This window comes from Podarcis gaigeae (assembly GCF_964106915.1).
Source record: "Podarcis gaigeae genome assembly, chromosome: 17".
Classification (NCBI taxonomy): Eukaryota; Metazoa; Chordata; class Lepidosauria; order Squamata; family Lacertidae; genus Podarcis; species Podarcis gaigeae.
In genome coordinates this window covers 37,329,059-37,351,320 of record NC_139694.1, presented here as the reverse complement: position 1 = coordinate 37,351,320, position 22,262 = coordinate 37,329,059, and the positions used below count along the sequence as shown (strand labels likewise).

The 22,262-nt window shown below is 45.2% G+C and overlaps 1 protein-coding gene across 50 annotated transcripts in view; it reads left to right on the top strand.

The window, feature by feature from the left end:
• Positions 1-22,262, top strand: part of WNK3 (WNK lysine deficient protein kinase 3) — an 83,819-nt gene that overhangs the window by 55,267 nt on the left and 6,290 nt on the right. For 49 of the 50 annotated variants that reach the window (XM_083718098.1, XM_083718087.1, XM_083718077.1 and 46 more), the window contains 8 exons: positions 2,620-2,754; positions 8,312-9,156; positions 9,888-10,116; positions 10,500-10,615; positions 16,235-16,695; positions 18,775-18,986; positions 19,409-19,510; positions 21,507-21,709. In XM_083718098.1, the coding sequence (XP_083574224.1) occupies positions 2,620-2,754; positions 8,312-9,156; positions 9,888-10,116; positions 10,500-10,615; positions 16,235-16,695; positions 18,775-18,986; positions 19,409-19,510; positions 21,507-21,709 (2,303 nt within the window). The remainder of the gene's footprint in view (positions 1-2,619; positions 2,755-8,311; positions 9,157-9,887; positions 10,117-10,499; positions 10,616-16,234; positions 16,696-18,774; positions 18,987-19,408; positions 19,511-21,506; positions 21,710-22,262) is intronic. The other variant, XM_083718074.1, reaches the window with a different exon arrangement.

Below are 22,262 nucleotides of genomic sequence, written 5' to 3'. Positions count from 1 at the left end.
GTATCAATTCTGGGGGTGGTTTGATGTAGCTGAGCAAAGAAAAAGGTCTGGATTTTACCTTTAGGAAACTAGAATCCAAATTCCTTCATTGTGGTTGGTAGCGACTCTTCACATTATCCTAAAGCAGATGAAGTTACAAGCCAGCTTTCATACTTATAGAAGGATAGCCAATTAGGTGCCCTCCAGATGTCATTGGACTACATGGCCAAGTTGCCTGGGGCTGATGGGACTGGAGTAGGATAATAACTAGAGGGCGTCATTCTGTCTACCCCTAACTTACAGTTGGTGATGTGGTTTGAAGTGTATGGAAATCTAGCCAGTTCAAAATTTCCTTTTTGAGGTTGACTACAAAAATACCCCTATGTTTATGTAGCAAATATCACGTGTGGTGTCATCAGATGTGAAATGTGGCGTGCACATTTAAATGGCTGAGTTTCCATTTAAGAAATACAGAAAAAATGGTTGAAAGAGGGAAAGATGCTCTCTCGTGCATGGGATTTTTCGTAGTGGAAAGTGAAATGCACACAGTCAACTGTGTTCCTTTATGTGATACGAATGCAGTTACTTGCCATGATGGACTACTTTTCAAGCACATCAGAAGAGGCCAACATTTTGCTTGGCTACTCTTTGTTCTATTAACATTGAATGGTCTCTTTTTCTCTGATTTTGGTATGACCTTTGTATCAACAGAACAATGCCAGTGGTATGTTTTTTACCCACAAGTTGAGCATCTGTCTGCTCTTGATTTGTTATTTCTTCCTGCTCCAGTGCACATATATTTTTGTGTCCCTGGAGGACTGGAACACTTTGGCCAGGATCCAACAAACCATAGTTCCGTGCAATTAAGGGGAACTTTGGGTGTGTTTCTGAAAGAGGAGTCTTCCTTACCGCATGTCAGAGCAATTCTGAAACTGAGGAGAACCTTTCAAAAGCAGACTGTGATATAGTATAGGGATCAGCTGTTCAAAGATATGTATATATATATTTAAATCAAGCATGTTTACACCCTGGGTAAGCCTGAAGTTATTGTGCTGAACAAATTGATAAATGTTTATTTGGACTACTAATAAGAGGTACATATTACAGTTACTTGTTTGTTAAATTTGTATCCCGCCAAATGGTGTTCAAGGCAGCAAACGGTGCTCAAGCAATAAATGTAGATACTGTTCCTAATGGCAGAGTGTTACAGGTTTTTGTCTCATACCAGCAAATGTTCTTTAATACGGTATGATATAAGCAGAGTAAGCGCTATGATAAAAATGAGATGTACAATGCCACCCAGGTCCAAATTAGAGAGTCCTCTCTTCTTGAGCCAGAAGGAAATACTGGATTAAAAGTAAATCTACTGAAACTGGATAATGGCCCTATTATTTTATGGATAATATTTGATTCATATGTTCTTGTTAAATGATTTAAGCTTCTTAACTTGCAGCCTAGAGTCACGGGCTAGTTTCTGGTAATTTGGTGGGACTGTTTGTGAGAAATAGTAGTGTAACAGAATATTCCTGTTGTTGTCTGAGCAATGTGACATGGAAAAACCTGCAACAAGTGCACCAATGCATGCCTGATCCTGACTTTATTTATTTATTGCTTTTACCGTATTTTTCCAAGTATAAGACTAGGTTTCCCCCCCTAAAAACATGTCAAAAATTAGGGGGCATTTTATACACAGGGCAATCTCCCCACATTTTCTTAAGTCTGAGTCCCCCAAAATAGTCTTATGCATGGGGGTGTTTTATAAATGGAAAAATATGGTATATCCCATCTTTTCTCCAAGGAGCTCACCATGGCATACATAGCTCTCCCCCTCCTCATTTAACCCCCACAACAACCCTGTGAGGTAGGTTAGGCTGAGAGGCAGCGACTGGCCCAAGGTTACCCAGTGATCTTCATGGCCATGTGGGGACTTGAGGCCTGGTCTCTCAGACCCTAGTCTGACATTCTAACCACCACACTGGCTTTAGTAAAGACAGGGATGGGAAAGGAGGTACATGCATGGCACAGTGCATTACTCGAAAGCAGAGCTTTCTAAACTGTGTGTCATGACACGTTAGTGTGTCGGCTGCCGTGTGTCGGTGTGTCGCACAAATGCTCCCCGCGCTCCTTCCAGGGCTGCAAAGGGGTTAATTTAACTTCTGGTTTGCTAGTAAAACTGAATTAATGTGTTGCGAAATCGTGCATGTAAAAAAGAAAAAGAAAAAAAAGTGTCATCCACATAAAAAGTTGGGAAAGCTCTGGTAGTCCCTATAAATAAAGGGGAAAGCAGCAGAACTCAGGCAAAGCCAAGGAAGGATGGCTTCACCGGCAGCATTCATTTTTTTCTGTGCAAGTACACTGATCCAAGGAAACCAGAGAAAGTCAGTAAAAAGAATGGCAACAATCCCACTCTGATCCATTGAGTTTACTCCTCCTTAAGTCTATTAGAATTGCAGCCTTGGTGCCTTAAGGCCAAGTCCAGAATCCTGACTGCTAGGCCTTGTTGTTCCTAAGGCTTCTGCTCACAGCAGCAGTGATGTTCTCATAGTCTTGTTTAAGCACATCTTGATTTTGTTTACTTGTTATGCACATGAAAGATGGTAGAGGAATGATCATCTCCTGTACTTCTTTCTTTCCTCACAGGTGAATCCGCTCCTCAGTCATCCCCTGTTGGCCGCTGGAGATTTTGCATCAATCAAACAATAAGGAACAGAGAAATCCAGACACCTTGCACTCTTCTACAGTCAACTACAGCTGCCCCGGGGTGTCAGATAACAGGTGAACATGTGATGCTGTAGAAAGCCTGACTCAATTTTGGCTTGTTTGTGGTAAAGTGTAGCATCCGTACAGTTTCGGAACTGTAGCCAGCACTGAGTTCAGGCTTTGTGTCTCAAGTAAGAATGGCTCAGAGTTTCAGAGTGGAAGTTTCCAGGTTTAAGTCTTTAATGCTGCTGAAGATCAGAAATCTCTTTGTGGGGAAGAATTCCCTTCCCTTGAAGGCAAGAAGTCATTCTCTATCCCTTGGCATAGCAACTCCTGTCTAGTACAGAAAGCATGGTCATAGAATAATAGAATCACAGAATGGCAGAGTTGGAAGGGACCAAAAATACCAGTTGCTGGGGAACACAAGAGTAAAAGTGCTGTTGCACTCATGTTGTACTTGTGGACTTACCGTCGGCATCTCATTAGCTACTGTGAGAACAAGATGCTGGAACAGGATGCCTTTGGTCCTGATCCAGTAGGGTTTTTCTTATGTGTAACATATGACAAACTTCCTTACGGCATTCAATGCTCCTGACTCCTCCCCAGTTGATTCCCTGCCTTCACCCATTGCTTCATTGTTCCCTTCTTTGTGCTCCTCCCAAACAGATGTCCCTGTGCTACCCACTTCCTCCTCCTCCTCCTCCTCCTCCTTTTTAAAAAAATCTTTATCAATCTCTTTTTCTTGACTTTCCCTTCATCCTTTATCGCTCCTTCAAGTGGGCAGAAAGCCAGCAAGAAAGAAAGAAAAAAAAAAAGCAACATATTAGGCTAGTTAAGGAAGAAAAATTTAAAAAGAAGCCCACTGCAGCTACTACGGAGCCTCCCACTGAGACCTTTATTAGCAAGAGCTAAATCACCTGTAGATTTGCAACTCTCACCTCCTGAGCCAGCTCAGCCGACATCCCAGGCAGCGTTTGTCTCCTTGGAGACCAGATCAGTCTCCAAAGAAATACTCTCTCCATCCGCTTTGTAAAAAGAATAAAAAATTACTTGAAATGAACACCAAGCCAACCAAACAAAAAGCCACCAGACTAGCTCAGAGGATTGTATACTTTTCCCCCTCAAGCAATGGAACAGTTAAAAGTCTCAGTTGTGGTTGCTGCAGTGGAAGTCCTTTTATTGGACTCAATCCCCCCTAGGCGCAATGACACATTTTCCCGAGAAAAAGGTGGAAAGAAGGCAGACCACATTTCTTTAAAAATTCCCATGAGGCTCCTGTCCTGGCTGCTGTCTTTACCTCTTTAAATTCTGCTATAGCTACGATTCTTTGGCTGGAGGATAGACTGCAAAATAAGGATCGGGACAACAATACCCATCAGAGGGTATTGGTCAGACTTACTACGGAATCAGCATTCATTCCAATGTCAACCTAGGTGCTGTTTAGCCTTCTTCAAGGATCATTGTAGCATTCACAGTAGCTAGAAGGTCTTGAACTTCCTGGTCAAATCAGTGAGCAGCCCACTTCAGAGGGACTTGTCTATTTAGTCAACAGCTGCTCAAAGTGCACCTTGTAGATAAAAAAGATAAAAAAGAGACCCTTGGCACACATACGAAAAGGAAGCAACCTTACTCTTTTCAGCCCAGTAGGACCTCCTTTGACGAAGGCTGTATAGAATTCCTAAGCTAGTGTAGTCTAGTTCCCATTTCTCCACTAGACCTCACAATTCCTCCATCAGACAGCCCTGGCACCAGCTACAAAAAGCAAGACAACAGTTCTGGTGGTTAGGAGGCCTTGGCTACAAATAGCTCGGATCTCAACTTCTGTCAGTGTAAGGACTTTTGACTGCACAATGAAACTTCTCTCCCTGCATGCCCTGGAACTCCTAAATCTGTTATGGGGTTTCTTTCAATCCCCTGGAGCTGATTTGGGAAGAGCGCAGGGTACACACAGGGAGAGAAGAGTAGGTAAAGCTAGGTACAAGTGCACTGACATGCTGGTGGATTTTTCAGTAGATCCCACCTCCTGCTTCAGGGCTTACATATATAGCCTAGGGTTGCCATATTTCAAAAAGTGAACATCCAGACAAAATGTTGTTGAGCTTCTTGGGGGTGGGCATCAGAGTTGTTGAGCTTTTCTTGCAGAACAGCAAAAATAATTGCCATTTTTGAGCTATTTTGAATAATTATTTACGAAAATTGGCAAAAATGGCACTTCTGACATGGCTTGCCATATGTCTGGATTTTCTGGGACATCTTGCCGGTTTCTGTCCAGACACTGCTTTTGCCCACAGTATTCTGGACATATGGCATCTCTAAGATAGCCTTTTCTCAGCTCTTCACTCCAAGACGGGGCTCATCTACACTTCCTAGTTACTCTAGTCTTTACAGAACTACAGCTCCATAGTTAAGCTCCCCAAAAACCATCTGACCCGTCCGGAAGACTTTACTGCTTAGTAACACAGTGGAACACCCACTTTATTGCTTAGGGACACAGTGGAAAGGCTAATCTTCCTCCCAGCAGTGACAGACCTCACCCCTGTCATCCAGCCTCTCTGGCAAACATCCACACAAGCACTGATTTCTCAGAGGCCTGTTTCTTCATGGCCACAGGAGCACACAAGTTCCTTGAGTTGAAAGGCAGTCCTCCAGACCACCACATTTTTATCATTGTTATCCCAAAGTGTGTCCTTCCTAGTGGCATAATCTTAGTCCATGAGGTTTCAGAGCTGGGAGCCCTGGCACATCTTGTGACCTTTTCACGAGGGTAGAATAAATCTGTGCCACAGCCTTCTTTCCAAAAACAAACTCTGCTTTCCACCGAACAGAACAACTGATCTTGCCCTTCTTTTGCCCCAGCCCCCCTATCCCCTGTCACAGGCTTAGTCTTTACAGGGTTCTAAAGACTTGTCCCAGACGCACTCAAGTCTTCCATCAAACAGACTCCCCATTTGGATTCTTTAATCCCCAGGTCCCAGGTCCCTAGGGGAAAAAGACTTCACCCACCATATTAGTGAGATGGCCTAAAGTCTCCATGGTCTTGACCTATCTGGCGCAGCACCTCCCTACATCACAAAAATGTCATGGCACACACTCCACAAGAGCAGCACCAGCAACATCAGCAGCTGTGCTTGCCCCTTCAGTTGCTGATGGCATGTAAGTGGTCATGTGGGAGCCTCCTCCTCCCTTTCCCTTTGCCTCCGTAGAGGTGACATTTGACAGCACGTTCCAGCATATTCTTCATCATTGTTACTCCCACTGGTTTATCTTAAATTTCCTCCCCAGAATCAGAGTAGCTTGAAAAGGTAAAGGACCCCTGACAGTTAAGTCCAGCCGCAGACGACTCTGGAGTTGCGGCTCTCATCTCGCTTTACTGGCCAAGGGAGCTGCTGTTGGTCTGCAGACAGTTTTTCCGGGTCATGTGGCCAGCATGACTAAGCCGCTTCTGGCGCAAGGGAACACTGAAACCAGAGCAGCGTATGGAAACACCATTTACCTTCCCACCGGAGCGGGAAGCACATTTTTTGGCGTGCTTTTGAACTGCTAGGTTGGCAGGAGCTGGGACCAAACAACGGGAGCTCACCTGTTGTGGGGATTCGAACCGCCGACCTTCTGATCAGCAAGCCCAGGAGGCTCAGTGGTTTGGACCACAGTGCCACCCGCGTCCCTCAGAGTAGCTTAGGCATATCCCATTCCTGTTGGATGCCTCTTCAGGTTGAGAAAGGAACATGGAGCTCCTGTTGACCAGTGTGTCTTGGCACACACATTCATCTGCAGATACCTCCAGTCTGTGCTGAGTCATCTCTTGCTGGGAGGGACCTCTCTCTTCCTGTGTTTTGCCTTTTCCTTCTTTGACTCTGTCTCAACTTGGCCAGGGGATGCAACTGGAGCAAGCATCATTTTAATAGATTATATATGATATGAATATAATTTTATTTCTTATGATGTTTGTTTTTTATTTTAATGATAGTTTTTTCTATGGTTTTAGCGAGTCTCGTTTTTATATGTAAGGCACCTTGACTCCCATTAGGGAAAAGGTAGGGTGGTAATAATAATAATAATCAGCATCCAATGCAGCAACAAAATTAGTCACGTGCTCCCTGCCTCATAGAGGGTGCATTGTTTACCCCAAACAAGAAAGCATCTTCACAGTAAGCACTGAAAAAGCACTATACTTTTCTAACCAGAAATCAGGTTTATTTCTTTTCTTTTTTAAAAATCTGTTTTTCAGGGCAAGTTCCCTCACAAAGCAGTATGCAAAGACAGTTGTACAAAACATAAAGGAATAATTTAAAATCTACATTACACTTTTAAAAAATAGCAGTAAAATATCACTAAAATAAAATGTTATAGATTGAAATAAAAAAAAAATACCTTTAATGTTCCTTTAAAATCATTAATGAAAGACCCATGCATACTTCATGGGGGAGAGCAGTGCATGGATCAGATCAGGTTTAAACAGAGATAAGAAATAATGTGTGGAATGAAGTGTGCTCACAGTTATTGTGGTCATGCAGTTGCCTCCTTTTTTATTATTAAAAAAATACAGTCTTACTCTGCCAGGTGAAGACTTTTTTAATTGACTGAGGGTTTTAGTTGCCCCAATGTTTTTGTTTTGTCTTGACTGGTAATTTTATCTTGTGCTCACTTTTTTCCTGCTGTTTTCACAACTTTACTGTGTTTCTATATTTATGAAAAGTATTATGAGGCTTTTGTAAAAAGTGGCATAGGAGTGTTCAAGATGAATACAGAATTACAATAGTGACTGGCCCTCATAGGACACATACATCACCTTGAACTTGTTATATTTATATAATCATATACATTACACTCCTTTATAAAAAATACTATGGAATTTATTTTATAATAGCCTAAAAGCTGCAAATATGTTCTGCTGCAAATATGTTGGGCTTGTTTTTCTGAGCTGTTTCTGAAGCAGAGGTGGGAAACCTTTCAGCTCAAGGCATTTCCTCATGAGCAACCTTCCCGGTGCCATATGGTGGGTGTGGGCAAAGAGAGGAGGCAGGGAAGTGAGAGGCAAAAATGGGCAGAGCAACAGATGCGATTCTTACAGTAGGCTGCATTCTAGCTAGGCAAAAAGCAGAGGTTTCTGCACACATGTGTTCACACCTCTCTCCTTCCAGGCAAGCAATAGGCATTATCACAATTCCAAGGACATAATCCAGCCAAGCAAAAGCAGCCAAGGAAGGCACCATTGAGGTGGAAAAGGGGGTGACCTGTGGAGAGCCCCATGGGCTGAATAGGAAGGCCAAATTTGCCCCCTGGCCTAAGTTACACACCCCTTCTCTAAAGCGAGCAACCCTGGTTTTTAAAGTCATAATTTTGAGAACTATCCCATCTTGAATTGCAAGTTTTAGAAGGGACACTCTCTGCAGTTAACAGGGGTTTTGTCCTTCTAAAGCAGGCTTCCTCAATCTCGGCCCTCCAGATGTTTTTGAGACTACGATTCCCATCATCCCTGGCCACTGGTCCTGCTACCTAGGGATCATGGGAGTTGTAGGCCAAAAACATCTGGAGGGCCGAGGTTGAGGAAGCCTGTTCTAAAGGACCGTACTGCAACATAGCTTTTCCTAGGGTGTTATTTGTCAACAGTTTTATCTCTTTGTGTTTTCAGACCATATAAAGGAGAGTAGCAAAGAAGATCACCCCCAGGATTGTCCACAGGCTGTGGAAAATCTCAGCAGCCAGCACAGAATGATCCCCTCTTCCAGCTCAAATGAGCTAAGTGACAGTATGGTATCTGAACCCCAAACATCGGAAACTGAGCAGTCAGCAATTCCTCACCAAGTGGAAGGCAGCATGGATAAGTTGCTGTCTGCCACTTCTGGTGACAATTATGATGTTACCGCTTCCGATTCTTCTGCTTGGCCAGAGTCTTTAGAGGCAGAGACCCAGGCTGACGAAACTCACTTATCTTCATATACACCCCATCCAACATCTGGCACTGCGGAGCAAAGTACGCCCACTGAGGCCTTTGTGGCCAGACCAACCACCTGCCACATCCCAACCACTGAGGAAGCAGATAACGCCATGAGGACAGAACAGGCCAGTGCTTTGGCTCAGACCCCTGGACAAGAAGGCGCCCCCTTCGCATCCACTCTGGAGTCAGACAGTGAGGGCCCCCCTAAGATGGACTTTGTCGACAACAACATCAAAACTCTGGATGAGAAGCTGCGGACGCTTCTGTATCAGGAACACAGCTTGTCGGGCACTTCCCCTGAGAGTCAGAAAGACACACAAAGTGCCGTGGAGTCTCCATTTTCCTCGTCTGCTGAAGAAACTCCTCCTGGCCCAGTTCTTGATGCACCAGACTCCCCCCAAGAGACCCAGCAAAGCCCCACCAAGCTTTCAGACCCCCAGGCTATGCTGATCCCATCTGCAAGTCATCCAGACAGTTTGCCAGTGCTGAGGAGGGAGCCCAGTGCTATCACCTCTGCTCCCAGTGATCTCTGTACGCATGTGAGTACTGACAGGGAGATTGGCTGGGGTTGAAATCTTTTCTTCCTGCAACAAGAAATCTATAGCTATGCTAGATGGCTGTACAAACCCATTTGCTAGCTTAATGGGTGCTGGCAAGTGAGAGGTAAGTTTCCTTTTCAGGCATACTATCCCACCATTTTGTCCTGGATCAGTTTTATTAGAGTGCTTGATGAATATCTGGTATCTGGGAGTTACCAGTGCTGGGAGAGGCACAGGGTGGGAGTTAGATGATATTTTTACAGCAACAGTTTGCCTATATTAATACAGAACTGAACTTTACTAGGTCCTACTTGGGCTAAGAATTGGAAATGTCCTATTTGGAGAAAGGCATTGTAAAATTGTTGAGCAGTTACATATAACCTCCTAACCTGTCATTGGCTATTTTAACCTGACAAATTGATCTTTTTTAAAAATAGGCACTTCATTGAGCTTGGAGATTTGAATGTGCAACCCTCAGCAAGAAAGCAATCTCTAAAACAGAGATAGCTAACCAGGAGCCCTGCAGATGTTGTTGGACTCCCAGCTCCCACCAACCCCAGCCAGGATGGCCAGTGGTCCAGATGATGGGCGTTGGTTGTTAGTCCAACAATACGTTGGCTACCCCTGCTCTAAAATATTTAAGGTTTGACTTGTAGAGTGCAAGACTCCCCCTTGCCATTATTCAGACACCACTTTCTTCTGTCCCTTCCCCACCCACTTCTTTTGTTCAGGAGATGTCCCCGGAGGCTTCATTTCCTGAGAACCCTGTGGCCTGTCCTGCTTCAGCATCAAGTGGTGGAGCTGTGCACCTGCATGCAGGAGGTGGATATTTTGGCCTAAGCTTTACTTGCCCTAGTCTCAAAAACCCTATTAGCAAGAAATCCTGGACTCGCAAATTAAAAAGCTGGGCATACAGGCTACGGCAGACCAGCTTTTTCAAGAAATCAAAAGTCCGGCAAGGTAGTGTGCTTACAGTCAGGGATCTAGACTAGGTAACATCTGTTTTGATTTATTTAAGTATGGTTGTTTTATTTTCACTCTCCCCCCTTTTTTTAGCATTTCCTGCCTCTTCCATTTATACATTTTTGCTCCTTTACTCATTTGTGTAACATTTCACCCACCACCACTTTGTTTTCCAGTTTGATTAACCAGTTTTTTCATTCCACATAGAAGTGTAGGTCTTTAGATACAAAAAATAAAATAAAAAGCCTACATGTATAATAGAATCATTCTTTTTATAATGCAATGTTGCTTTTTAGTATTATCAGGGTCCCAGCTTTGCCTGACTGTGTTCTTTTTCTTTGTGTTCGTTTTCGACAAAAATAAAATAAATTACACAACAGAGGAGATGACTGGCGATGTTGCTCCTGATTGGATTTCTCTCTCTGAGCATGCAACAGTGCAGAATAAAGCACCCGGTCAATCTGTGGCTGGATCATTCCAGCGAGGCCGATTTCAGGTGCGTATAATGTAATCCACAAAACCATGTAAATCCAAATATGCATGCAATGATTGTCTTACTTCCGCTGTTTGTTTTCATTACTACATTGCTTTGCTCCAAATAGCTCAAGGGTGGGGGACTGTCTTCAGGCTAATGGCCACATTCCCATCTGGACAACCTTCTGGGAGAGTGTGTGACAGTGACAGAGGCAAAATGAAGGCAAAATTTACCATTGCCCCACCAACTCTTTTGATATGTGGACTATTAGGCATACCTCCTGGACCAGGTTTTGCTGGCATTTCCCCATATTTGGATTTTTATTTTATTTTTTGCTGCTGGTGTAGGTTTGAGCCATCTTATTTTAACTAGATAAAGCATTTGATTAAATCTGAAGTTTGAACTACGGCTTTGTTGGAGATTTGCATTCTGGTTGTGGCTTGTTTGTTGCATTAAAGCAGTAAAGGGCTTGGATAATTGGTCTAAAGTTATGATGCGCCAATTATGAGTTATATAATGCATGTTCAGTCCACTATTTCATTTACTGTGAAAATCACAATTTCAGCTTTTGCAAAGTTTATCTATAGTTCGCATTTATGAAACAAATCTTTGTCACAGCTTCATATTGTGACTCAACTCATACTCTTGGAGGTATAAAACTTCAGGGAATGGGAGGTATCAAATTGGAGCCACCTGGTGGCAAGAAACAAATACTAGAATAAGGAAAGTTCATTTTTACTGAACTTTCCAGGGACATAGTTGGTCGCTGCTCAGAGCTAATCTTTTGCTGTAAACCCTCCAGATGTGAGAGCTTTTAAAGGACTGTGAGCTGACTCTTCTGAAAGGAAGAGGCTGGTACTATTGCAAGCTTTGCTAATCTGATTCATGAAGAGTAAAGAAGCTGTTGTCATCTTAGTTTTTATCACTGCTTTGAGCTGAGCTAAGTGAGCTAAAATCCCTACTTGACATGGGTCTTTCTTTCCATCTACTCTTGTTCAGTTTGCTGAGTGGATATGAGAAACATCTCCCCACCCACAAACCCACACATCAGTCAGAGCATCACTGTGGAGCAAGCCATGTATTTTACAAAGAACAATGTTTTCCATTGAAGGTCACCCCATAAACAGAGTGCACAGGCTATTTGACAAAGCAGCCAGTTTTTCATGCTGTTCTTTCTTTTTTCTTTTTTGTAATTGGATTAAATACTTTTATTTTTACTACATCTCAGATCTGTGAGGGGGGAAGCCTTTACCCAAATAAAGAAATTGAGGTCCAAATTTTCCTGAGTTGCAGCTTGAGCCAAAAGTTGTGTAAATGAAGATAACTCCTACAACTTTCTAGCAGGGAGGAAAGAATGGCAGATTGCCTAAGCCAGTCAGGACCCTGGGAAATCCCCAATAGCCCTGCTGGCTGAGTTTTGGAAAGCGGTGTCTCAGCAGAGAGCTAGGACCATCTGAAGCCTAAAGTAGGCTGGCCTCAACTACCTTGACGACCTAAACGGCCTCGTCCTATTCTGCAAGCATTGATTCCTGTGCCATGGAAAGGGATATCAATATTATTGGAGGCTCATTGTTTGAGGAAGGTTGAGAGCTCTGTTGTTGGGCCAGGAGAGCCCAGGGAGAGATTCTGAGGGCCCCTCTACGTAGAGCAGCATGTATTACTTCCTCATCAGTATCTTTCTCAGTGTAGTGCAAGAGCCTGGGATTGGGGTCATGATACCAAGAAATCATTGGGTCATATAGACATTGGTCAACAGAGATCTGAAGACTTTGATGAGGATGTAGGGGGGGGAATTATGCAAGGTTGAGTTGGTTGCTCTTTAGGTGGGAAGGCGCATTGCCTGAATGGCACACCCTGCGAGACAATTGTGTATACACCAAACTGAGTCTGGACACTTAGCAGTCATAAAAAGTACAGTGGTGCCCCGCAAGACGAACGCCTCGCAAGACAGAAAACCCGCTAGACGAAAGGGTTTTCCGTTTTGGAGGCGCTTCGCAAAACAAATTTCCCTATGGGCTTGCTTCGCAAGACGAAAATGTCTTGCGAGTTCCTGCAGGTTTTTTCCCCCTCCCCCCCTTTTCTAAGCAGCTAAGCCGCTTATCAGCTGATCCACTAAGCAGATAAGCCGCTAAAAGCCGCTAAACCGCTAATAGCGCTAATCTGCTAAGCTGTCAATGGGCTTGCTTCGCAAGACGAAAAAACCGCTATACGAAGAGCCTCACGGAACGGATTAATTTTGTCTTGCAAGGCACCACTGTATATTCAATACAAAATGTAGTTACTGGGAGGAAAAACCTTGTATACTTTCTACAGGAGAATACCTTTGCAGCTATGGTCTGGCAGTTTTTACTTTGAAACCAGTGCTCCCAGTGCTACAATGATACATATTGTGGGGAAGATATTGGGGAGGATGCTAAAACCTTCCTGAAGCTATTCCTTACTGAAAACTGAGGGTCCTCTGTGTACATGTTACCCAGGGATTGGGGAGGAACAATCTTCACGCATGAATCAAGCATGTTACAGCACTGTACTAGAGAATAAAAAAGGAGGTGTTCTTCACATTCTCTGGCCTCAGTCACCCTTAGGCTCAAAGGAAGTCATAAAGGAGGTGGAGGCACTGCTTGGGGTGGGATCATTTCCCACTCTACAACCTTTCAGGCTGCAAGGTCTTGCCAGACTCCTTGGACTCAGATGACACATGCCCAGTACAGTCCTCACCGTTGCACAATGTAGGCTGCAGAATTGGGCAGTGGCCTTTTGAGAACACTGGCCGTTCCTCAGAGGGAGTGTGAACAATACCAGATCAGCCAGCCTCTGCACTCTGCTGAGGCAACAGTTCTCCTTGTGTGTAAATGCGAGCCCATGAGCCAGCACCATCTGTGGTGCTCTGTCCAGGGTCCTGAAAAACCCCTGACTTGCCTGTTGTGACTCTCTGCTACCAGTAAGTGTGTCTGCTACAGTCGGCTTCCCCTGAGCCTTGAGCTGTGTTCTTGCAATACGTGTGGCTTGCAACAGGTATCATACTCAGCCTACCAGAGAGGTAACCTGCCAAATCAGGGTACATGAATATTTAGAAGCCTTGGAACCTACATTTGGGAGTATGAAAAGTGCTGAGGAACTTATCTATAGATTTCATAGCAACATGCAAAGGTGATGAGAGGAACTGTCTGCCTACCTGCAGTGACTAGAGAAAATCCTGCAACAAGCGGTCTCAGAGGTGGCATGATGCTTGACCAGAACAGGTTTTCAAATTTAAATACCTGGGAGTCTTTTTTCACTACAACCTAAGCTGGAAGCCACAGATACAGTATTTACTAAACAAAGGGAAAACAATACTTTATACTCTACTCCAATTTTTTGCGGCCGATGGAGCCTCCCACATCCCTTCTGCATTGAAGGTGCACCACGCAAAAGTGGTTTCCACCCCCTGTTATGCTGCCCCGCTCTGGGCCCCAGGGTCCAATTTAACATCGCTGGGGACATTGCAGAATCAGTTTCTCCGTCGCCTCCTGAAACTCCCCATGTGTGTGAGCAACGCAGCCATACGTCTGGAGTTAAGGATTGCATCATTGGAGACTGTCATCTGGAAGCGAGTCTTTGGCTATTGGCTGTCCAGCTGGCATAGGCTTCCCGACCATTACCTCTTTCAGTGCCTCTGGCGGGATGACTTTGTTAATCCGTGGGTAGGAAAAATCCATGCCAAACTTCTGAGCATCGGAATTTCCCCAGTGGACTCCTTAAAGATGAACCTACGCTCAGCCAAAAGCCTTATCGAGCAAAGATTAGCAGACATTGAAAATCAACACAACCTCTCCAGGGGTGGGGGTGTCTGCTCCCCCAGGTATCACGGAATAACCCCACCACTTGGCCTTCCATCATACATGTCATCTCTTTCATCTGTACCACACCGACTTGCATTTATTCGTGCAAGGTTCAATGTTTTTCCATCGAAACTGCTGAGCCACAGATTTTCCAAGGGTTTGGTGTCTCCGCTATGCGAGTGTGACGGGAAAACAGTTGAATCTCTTCCACATATAATGTTCAACTGTCCCCTACATAGCATAGCCAGGACTAAATTCCTGGGTCCTGCTTTACTGCGCTTGGTTGGCAGGCCTGTTGAGTCACATGCCGCACTGCTTTTGCAGGATACAGATCCTTCTGTAACTCTGCAGGTGGCGAGATTCCTGAATGCGGTTATCTTACACACAAAAACCACCAAAAAACAACAACATCATCAAAAACTAATCGGACAGTTATGCTGAGAGTGCATGACGGATCTCGTCTCCAGTTTTCCTTTTTCTGTGAACCGTCCCTTGGATCTTTCCGGGCCCCAAGCTGTTATTTGTCACTGCTCAATGACCCACCCTTGCATCGTGGTGTTCACCTTCTGTTGTTGGTCTTTATGCTTCTGTGCTTTTATGTTCGTACATACTTTATGGGCTAATAGCCGTATAAATAAAGAATATAATTGACCAGATGGGTCAAGGGAGTGTTGTCCTAATACTAGAGGGGACTCTCTATGATAAACAGTTCTTAGTAAAAAATTGTCTGAAAGAGGAGTTACCAGTGCCTATGGGTTCTTTTCAGATAATGAAAAGGGCTGTGTCTGTTGCTCCATCTCTCTGCAGTAATTCTTCATGCACTATAAGTATTTTGCATTCTTATAGTGTATCTTTCCTGGTGAACCGTATGTAGGTCTGTATCATGTAGCTCCCTGTGCTTTAAATTGCTGTACGTTTTCCCCCTGTCTGTCTGTCTCTCACTCTCTCTGTTCCCCCATCAATGTATTGCAGTCCTTATAAAACCACTCAGTTTTGTCTTGACTGTGGATAGTTTTGCTGCAGTTGCTATAGGATCTCCTAGCAGGCCTTTGCAAGGCATATTAATGCATATTAATTCAAAGTAGTTTTTAAAGAAATCTATGAAGCTGATTATTGACAGTTTTCTTAGTGTATCTGGTATTTTCTCTTTGAAGTCCTCTCTTCATATTTAATACATGGGGTGAGGGGAGTTTATTCTTTGTTTGGTGTGGTCTTTTTAGTAGTAGGGTCAGGTGACTTTTATGTCCCTGTAGTCCAGGTCTCTCTTGGCATGACATGATACACTGTTTCCCCCTTTTTTCTGAATGGAAGATAAGAATTTGCTCTCCTATTTAGGTCATGTAAGTCAAAGCTTTTGTGTGCATTTAGTAGCTGACGTACATAAAACCTTTTTATTTGTGCAAGGTGTGGTTGAACATTTTTTAAAAATATATGCGATATTTTTAATATTTCATATTTTAAATCTATTTTAAATGATATTGTTATAAATGTATCTTGTTCCCGGGTTAAGCATTTGGAGATAAAGTAGGTTAGAAATCCAACTAAGGAAATGAAACCCCAGGAATCCTGGCTCTTTGCAACCCCTGCTCATTCCTCGTCCACTCTTAACTACAATCTGAAGCCCACTAGTATAAGTGTGTCATGTTGAAGACACCAAAGTGGGAGCTGCCGCCTGAGCTTCCAGTTGTAAAAAAAATATTCCTTCGGGACCAAATCCTGCCCATTTTTCTGCCCCACACTAGGCCAACTTTTCTATGAAAGGGAACCTACACAACTGACGTTCTCTCTCTGCCTCTCTCTTTCTCTGTGTGTGCTTCAGGTCATCACAGTGCCACAGGCTTCAGGTGGTTCAGATAGTGAACCCTGTGAGATGCCTCCTTCCTCAGAACCTGGTCCAGAAGAAGAGGCTCCCAGAAAAGGAGAAATTGCTATGTTGGCTGGTGCCATGGGTGAAACAGATGCATCCCCTACCACCCCTGAGCAGCAGGACCTGGAGGAGAAGTCTGCTATGGCTAGCAGGATGCAGTCCTTCTCAGAGCCATGGGCCAAAGGCAGTTTTGTGCGGAAGCAGCCTAGCTCTGACAGTGAACTTTCTGCCCCCATGGGGGGTAGCCTGGAGGGCTGGGAGCGAAGCCAGCAGTCGCAAGAGGAGAGGGATGGCACCCACGTAAAGAGGCGCAGTTCACTCTTTTACTCCCCCTCTTCCCCAATGAGCAGCGATGATGAGTCTGAGATTGAAGATGAGGACCTGAAGGTGGAGCTGCAGCGTTTGCGGGAGAAGTAAGGGCACTAAAATGGGGCCTTGTAACATATTCGTCAAGGTTCTCATTATAACAAGGGACCGAAATGTGGAAAGGGTGGAGTAGAGTAAGACTTTCTTTGTGCTCCATTACATTCATTTTTTGATTTTGAAGTTAGATAATATCAAAAAGCTTCGGTAAGTCTGGGTCTGCTACTTCCAAATGATTCTGCCACTATTTAGCAAGCCAGATTGGATGGCCATTTGATGAAGGAATTCTCAGGTGATCTGTCATACAACCAATCAATGTAACCGAATCTACATAAATTTTCATATGAAGGAAACTAATTCTGAAGGGGGGTGGGAATCGTTATTTCTTCTTCTTTTTAGATTATGTAATTGCATCATAGTAGTCTTAATCTTAGAAGTGGCCTTCCCTTCTGGGTGAGAGAAGGAGCAATGCCTCTTCTAAGAAGGAACTTTCAGCCACAGAGTTGTAAGTACTTACCTTACAAATAATTACCTTACAAAATACTTTGCCTGGTTAGCAAAGGGCAGCTTTTTAATCAAGCAAAAAAGTTAATTAATACATCAGTCTCGGTGAATCTATTAAACACTGCAGCCCTTACGATAGATGTGTGATATATTAAGTAGAAGTAGGGCAGAGCAGCCTTATCCTCTAGTACTCTAGGGAGACAGGGAAGCTGCCACTAAACTGGCACAACGTTTGCCATATCCAACCCTTGCCCGTCACAGAAGGTGGGTGGGGGACACATGGCTCTGAAAAGAGTAGGGTCGAGCAGCAGCAGCTCCACCCGCAGCAGCCATGGCAACGCCACCTGCACTTGAACATTTAATTGTGGCCAATGTGGCGAAGTCACGGAAATGCCCTATGGCCACCAGACAGAGCCAACTGACTCATGCCGACATAGGGGCACCCCTGATACACCCTGCCCCACCCCCTGCAACACGTAATCTGCCAAATATACAATGATGTCCCAGCACCTTTTGCTGTGTGAGTGGCCAAGAGCCGCAGGCATCCCTGAACAGAAGAGTCCAGTTTCTCTTACACTGCACACTGCTGACAAGTACTGTTTGTCTTCACAACACAAAAGAAAGGAAAGTGAAGCCATATAACACAACATCCAAACTGCTGCCTTGGGAGAATGCCTGCAAAGGGACGAGAATTCAAGGCCACCAAAGGAGAAAAAGAGCATTTTGCAACTTGGGGAAAGGGAAGGAGCAGGATAGGCCCAAGAGGAGCCACAGCCACACATTGACAGCAGCAGCCTCCAGTAACTCACAGTGTAGGGAACATGGTTGGGAAACGAGAGATGCAAGAGCATGCCCCAACAAGGGGAATATGACTCCCGTGCACTTTTAGTATGCCTGAGCCAGCAGTAGTCACCGCAGAGGCAAAAAACAGGGAGCTCGTGCACATGAACCCACACTGGAGACGCCACGGAACAGTTCCCTAACTATTTAGCCATTGCAGCAAACAGGAAGCAGATACCTTATGGGACATTTGCTTCCCTCAGTTTCAAGACATATGCTGGATTGAGACACGTCAAAGAAGCGATTCAGTTAAACGCGTTGCAAACTCATACAGGGAAATCCGGTAGGGAAAGACAGGACTCCACAGCGCCATCTGGTGTCACAGTGTCAGATGCATATACAACACATATAAAATGCTTTTTCTTTACCAGTCTAGCTGAGTCCATAGTCATATATACACATGGGCTGCAGGAGAAACCTCTTGCCTGTGGAGCAGCTTAAGTTACACATGCTGTGTGTTCCAGGTCTCAATAAAAAGTACAATCCAATGCTACAAGGGGGGGGGCAGACTTAGGAACTGCTGAGCCAATTGGGAGGAGCCCTGCATGGGCCAAGAAGTCCTTTTGGCCCACCCCTCCCACAGCAACCCATGTGAGTGAGGAGAAAGTAAAGGAGCTCCTAACCCTGAGCCTTGGCACAAAAAAGTCTCTGCCTGTTCCCTGGGCTGAAAGTCTCACAGCTGGTCCATCACTCTTTGCCTGCATCTAGTGGCTGCTGAGGTGGGTATTGAGTAAGCCAGGGCTTAGCTTTGTCTTAAGGCTTTGTTCTCTTCCTCTTCTGTGTAGACACATTCAGGAGGTAGTGAACCTTCAGGCTCAACAGAACAGGGAGCTGCAGGAGTTGTATGAGCGACTGCGTTCCATCAAAGATAGTAGGTCAGAATCCTCTGACATCTCCCTGCAACTGTCATCTCCACGCCGGCCCAAGACTTTCAAAAGCAAGCTGCGTAGCAGGCCACAGTCTCTGTCGCATGTTGACAATGGCATCATTGCTCCCGGTAAGAGATGGGAGTGGGAGGTGGTTCAGAATATGGGTGGCGGTGTAGGGAATTGTCAAAGCTGAAGGGTTCCTTAATGTAGAAGAAAAGTCTGAAGTTCACGAATGCATGAAAGAGTCCGGTTCACAAAATAAGTTTTCCTTTCCACTTTGCATTCTTTGCCATGGGAATTCTATATTATTTCCTTGTTGACTCATTACACGTGATGTAGTAGAAGTCTAGAGAGCTTCCCCATTGCCACTTTCCTTTGTTATGTTTTGCCCTGGTGAGCTGAACTTTTCAAAAATCTCTTGACAAGAGTCACTAGTTGGGTGCCCAAATCCCTTGGATACAGATCCATTCATTTGTCATCTCCATTCCCACCCCATAGTTTTGTTACCTCTAATCATGTGCCTCCCCCCCAACTTTCCTTCGCCTTACAGAATGCTGTTGTGCTACCACTGCTGCCTCTGTGATAGACTATCAGTTGAGCATTCAGGCCCATTTGCTGCACCAGAGCTGTTCACAAGCAGAGACTAGCCAAGGTATTTGCACATTCCATTCTTCTCTTCTGAAATGCCAATGCTTTATATTTAATATCTTCCTGTTGGTAGATGACACCACCACTCCATTGTAGGTCTGTGGATTACAGATGTATATTTTGCAGACTAATAATTTTCACATCTCTGCAACTTCACCATGCAAACAGAATCTGATAGCTAGCATTGTGTGGGTGTGGGTGTGGGTGTGTGTGGGTGGGTGTGTGTGTGAGAGAGAGAGAGAGAGAGAGAGAGAGAGAGAGAGAGAGAGAGAGAAAGAAAGAAAGAAAGGGTGTGTAAAAACAAGTTTCTAGCTGCCATGACTGAGAGGTGATTCATATTTTATATAGTGCTTTTGGTACACCAGTATTTGCCGTAAACATCTAGAGTTTGGAAAGGGGATACATACTTCAGTACATGTTGTAGAGGCATTGCAGGAGATTGCAAACTTCTGTGGCTTCCAATCTTCGAGTGTTTGGGGGATGCACCTCTTTCCACTTCACGTGTTTCTGCTCATCCTGTCAATGTAGTGTTGATGCTGTGTAAATGGTGAAGCTGAGAATCTGGGAAATAAGAAGACAGTAACACAGACTAAACCTTTAAAACACATTTTTCTTCTCAGAAATCTCAGCTTGTTTAATGGCTGCTGTCAATTGTAACTGTGAGGGGTAAACTACAGTGTGAGAATTAATTGAGGGGGGGAAATGTGCTTTAAAGGTTTAATGTATTTAGAAGCCCTGAAACTGGAGCCTGTGGGCAAACCTTCCCACCACTGGGTAGGACTGACCTACCTTGCTCCCTATTTCACAACCAGCTACCATTTCCTGCTCTAAACTATGGCCAGGCCACCTAACCTAAATCCCCTCATTTTTCTCTCCCCCTGCTCCTCCTGTCGTTGATTTAAAAGCAAATCTAAATTAAACGGCAACCTACATTTGGAGATAAAATAAAATAAGCTTATATATGCAAATCTGTTGAAGTGGCAAGGCTTACTCAGAGTGCAAATCTGATTTTCTTTGCTACGGAAATATGTACTTTTTGAAGTTCAGCACCACGGTCCTGCCTCTCATGATCGCTCTTCCCCTCGCCCAGTGGCATCACGTGGGCAGGGCCAGAGGGGCAGTGAGCTCGGGCGCATTGGGGTGGGCATTTTGCTCCTCACCGTCCTGCCAGCCCAGCGCTGTTTTGCGATGCTGCAGGACTGTGGGAGGAAGACGCAGCAGACAGGTGCCCTTCCCTGTTCGGGGTGCATGCCTGTTGCATCCTCCTCACGCCAGGAGCGAACGAAGGCCTGTGACACCTGGGGCAGGGCGTCGCTATGTAGGGTGCATGTGCGGCGTCGCTACGTACAATGCATGCACTGCATGTAGCGACACCGCACATACGCTGTACATAGTGGTGTGTTGGCGCCGCCGCTCCAGCGCCATATGGATGGTGCCGGGATCCTCTGCTTGTGGCTGCAGTTGCGAACGGAAGATCCTCTACACGCGTTACATACAGCGCAGGCATGCGACGCCGCACATATGCTGTACATAGCGGTTTGCTGCCGACACCAGAATCCTCTGTTTGCGGCTGCAGCAGAGGCACCCGCGGGGTGCCTTCTTGTCACCCCCCCGACATGGCACCTGGGGCGCACTGCCCCCCCTTGTTGCAACGCCACTGCTTCACCCAGCCCTGCAGCATTGCTAAGTGGCGCAGAGCTGGAAGGCAGAGTGCGCCCTTAGGATATATGTGCGTTGCGCCCTCCAAGGGCTGCAGGTGGCAGGGGCGCAGTGCAGCCCTACTTGGTGGCAGGGGGAGGGCACTCCAGCGGCATTAGTGGTGTGGGCTGGGTGAGGGCTCTGTTCACGCACACTCCATTCCGGGGCACATGTACCCACACCAGCCACGCAATCTACGCCGCTGCCCTCCCCTGTGGGAAGAGACCCAAACGGCACATCCCATTTTTACGGATTGTTTCTGCTTTCTGTAATGTGCTTTAAAATATTTCCCACGCCCTTAGACCAGCTCTGCATCGTCAGCAGCACTGCTTCTTGTCAGCAGACGACGGCCAGTAAGAAAGGGATGTTCACAGATGACTTGCACAAACTGGTGGACGACTGGACAAAAGAAAAGGTGGGGAACTCCCTTATCAAGCCAAGTCTCAACCAGATCAAACAGAACAAGCATCGGCTGGACTCCGACAGCTGGAGCAAAGTATATGAGGTGAGGGGGGTGGGATTTCATAAAATAAAGTTCACAAGGGTGAGCTTGTGCAAGCTGAGATACCTTAGCTGTTGTCCTGCTGGGGGGGACCTTGCTCCCCACCCCCACTTAATCATTTTCACAACCCAGGCATTATGGGGAGGCACCCTGTTTTTCTCTAGTCCATGTGAACTCAGGATGGTCACCTCTTCAGGGAGGGGAGGAGAGAGGGTTGCTCCTAGGTTTAATCTCCAAGCTTCACACTTCACTCCAAAACTAGCGGAGTGGATCTAAACCAAAGAGTTATAGAAGCTCCCCCCCCCCCCCCGTCTTGCATTAATGGACCTGGGAAGCCGCAGAAGGACAGACAGATGGAGGAATGGGGACACAGGCACCACATCAGTTCTAGGATGCAGAACTGGGAGCAGGTGTCTAAAAAGAGTAGCTTCTCCCTATAAAATTGTATAAGTCTTGGAAAAGAGATAAAGATCTGAAAGGAACATCCTTGCTGCCTCCCACGTGCCAGAATTTGTGCTTAAGTGTGTCTACCCACCTCTTAGAGTCTCTACAACAG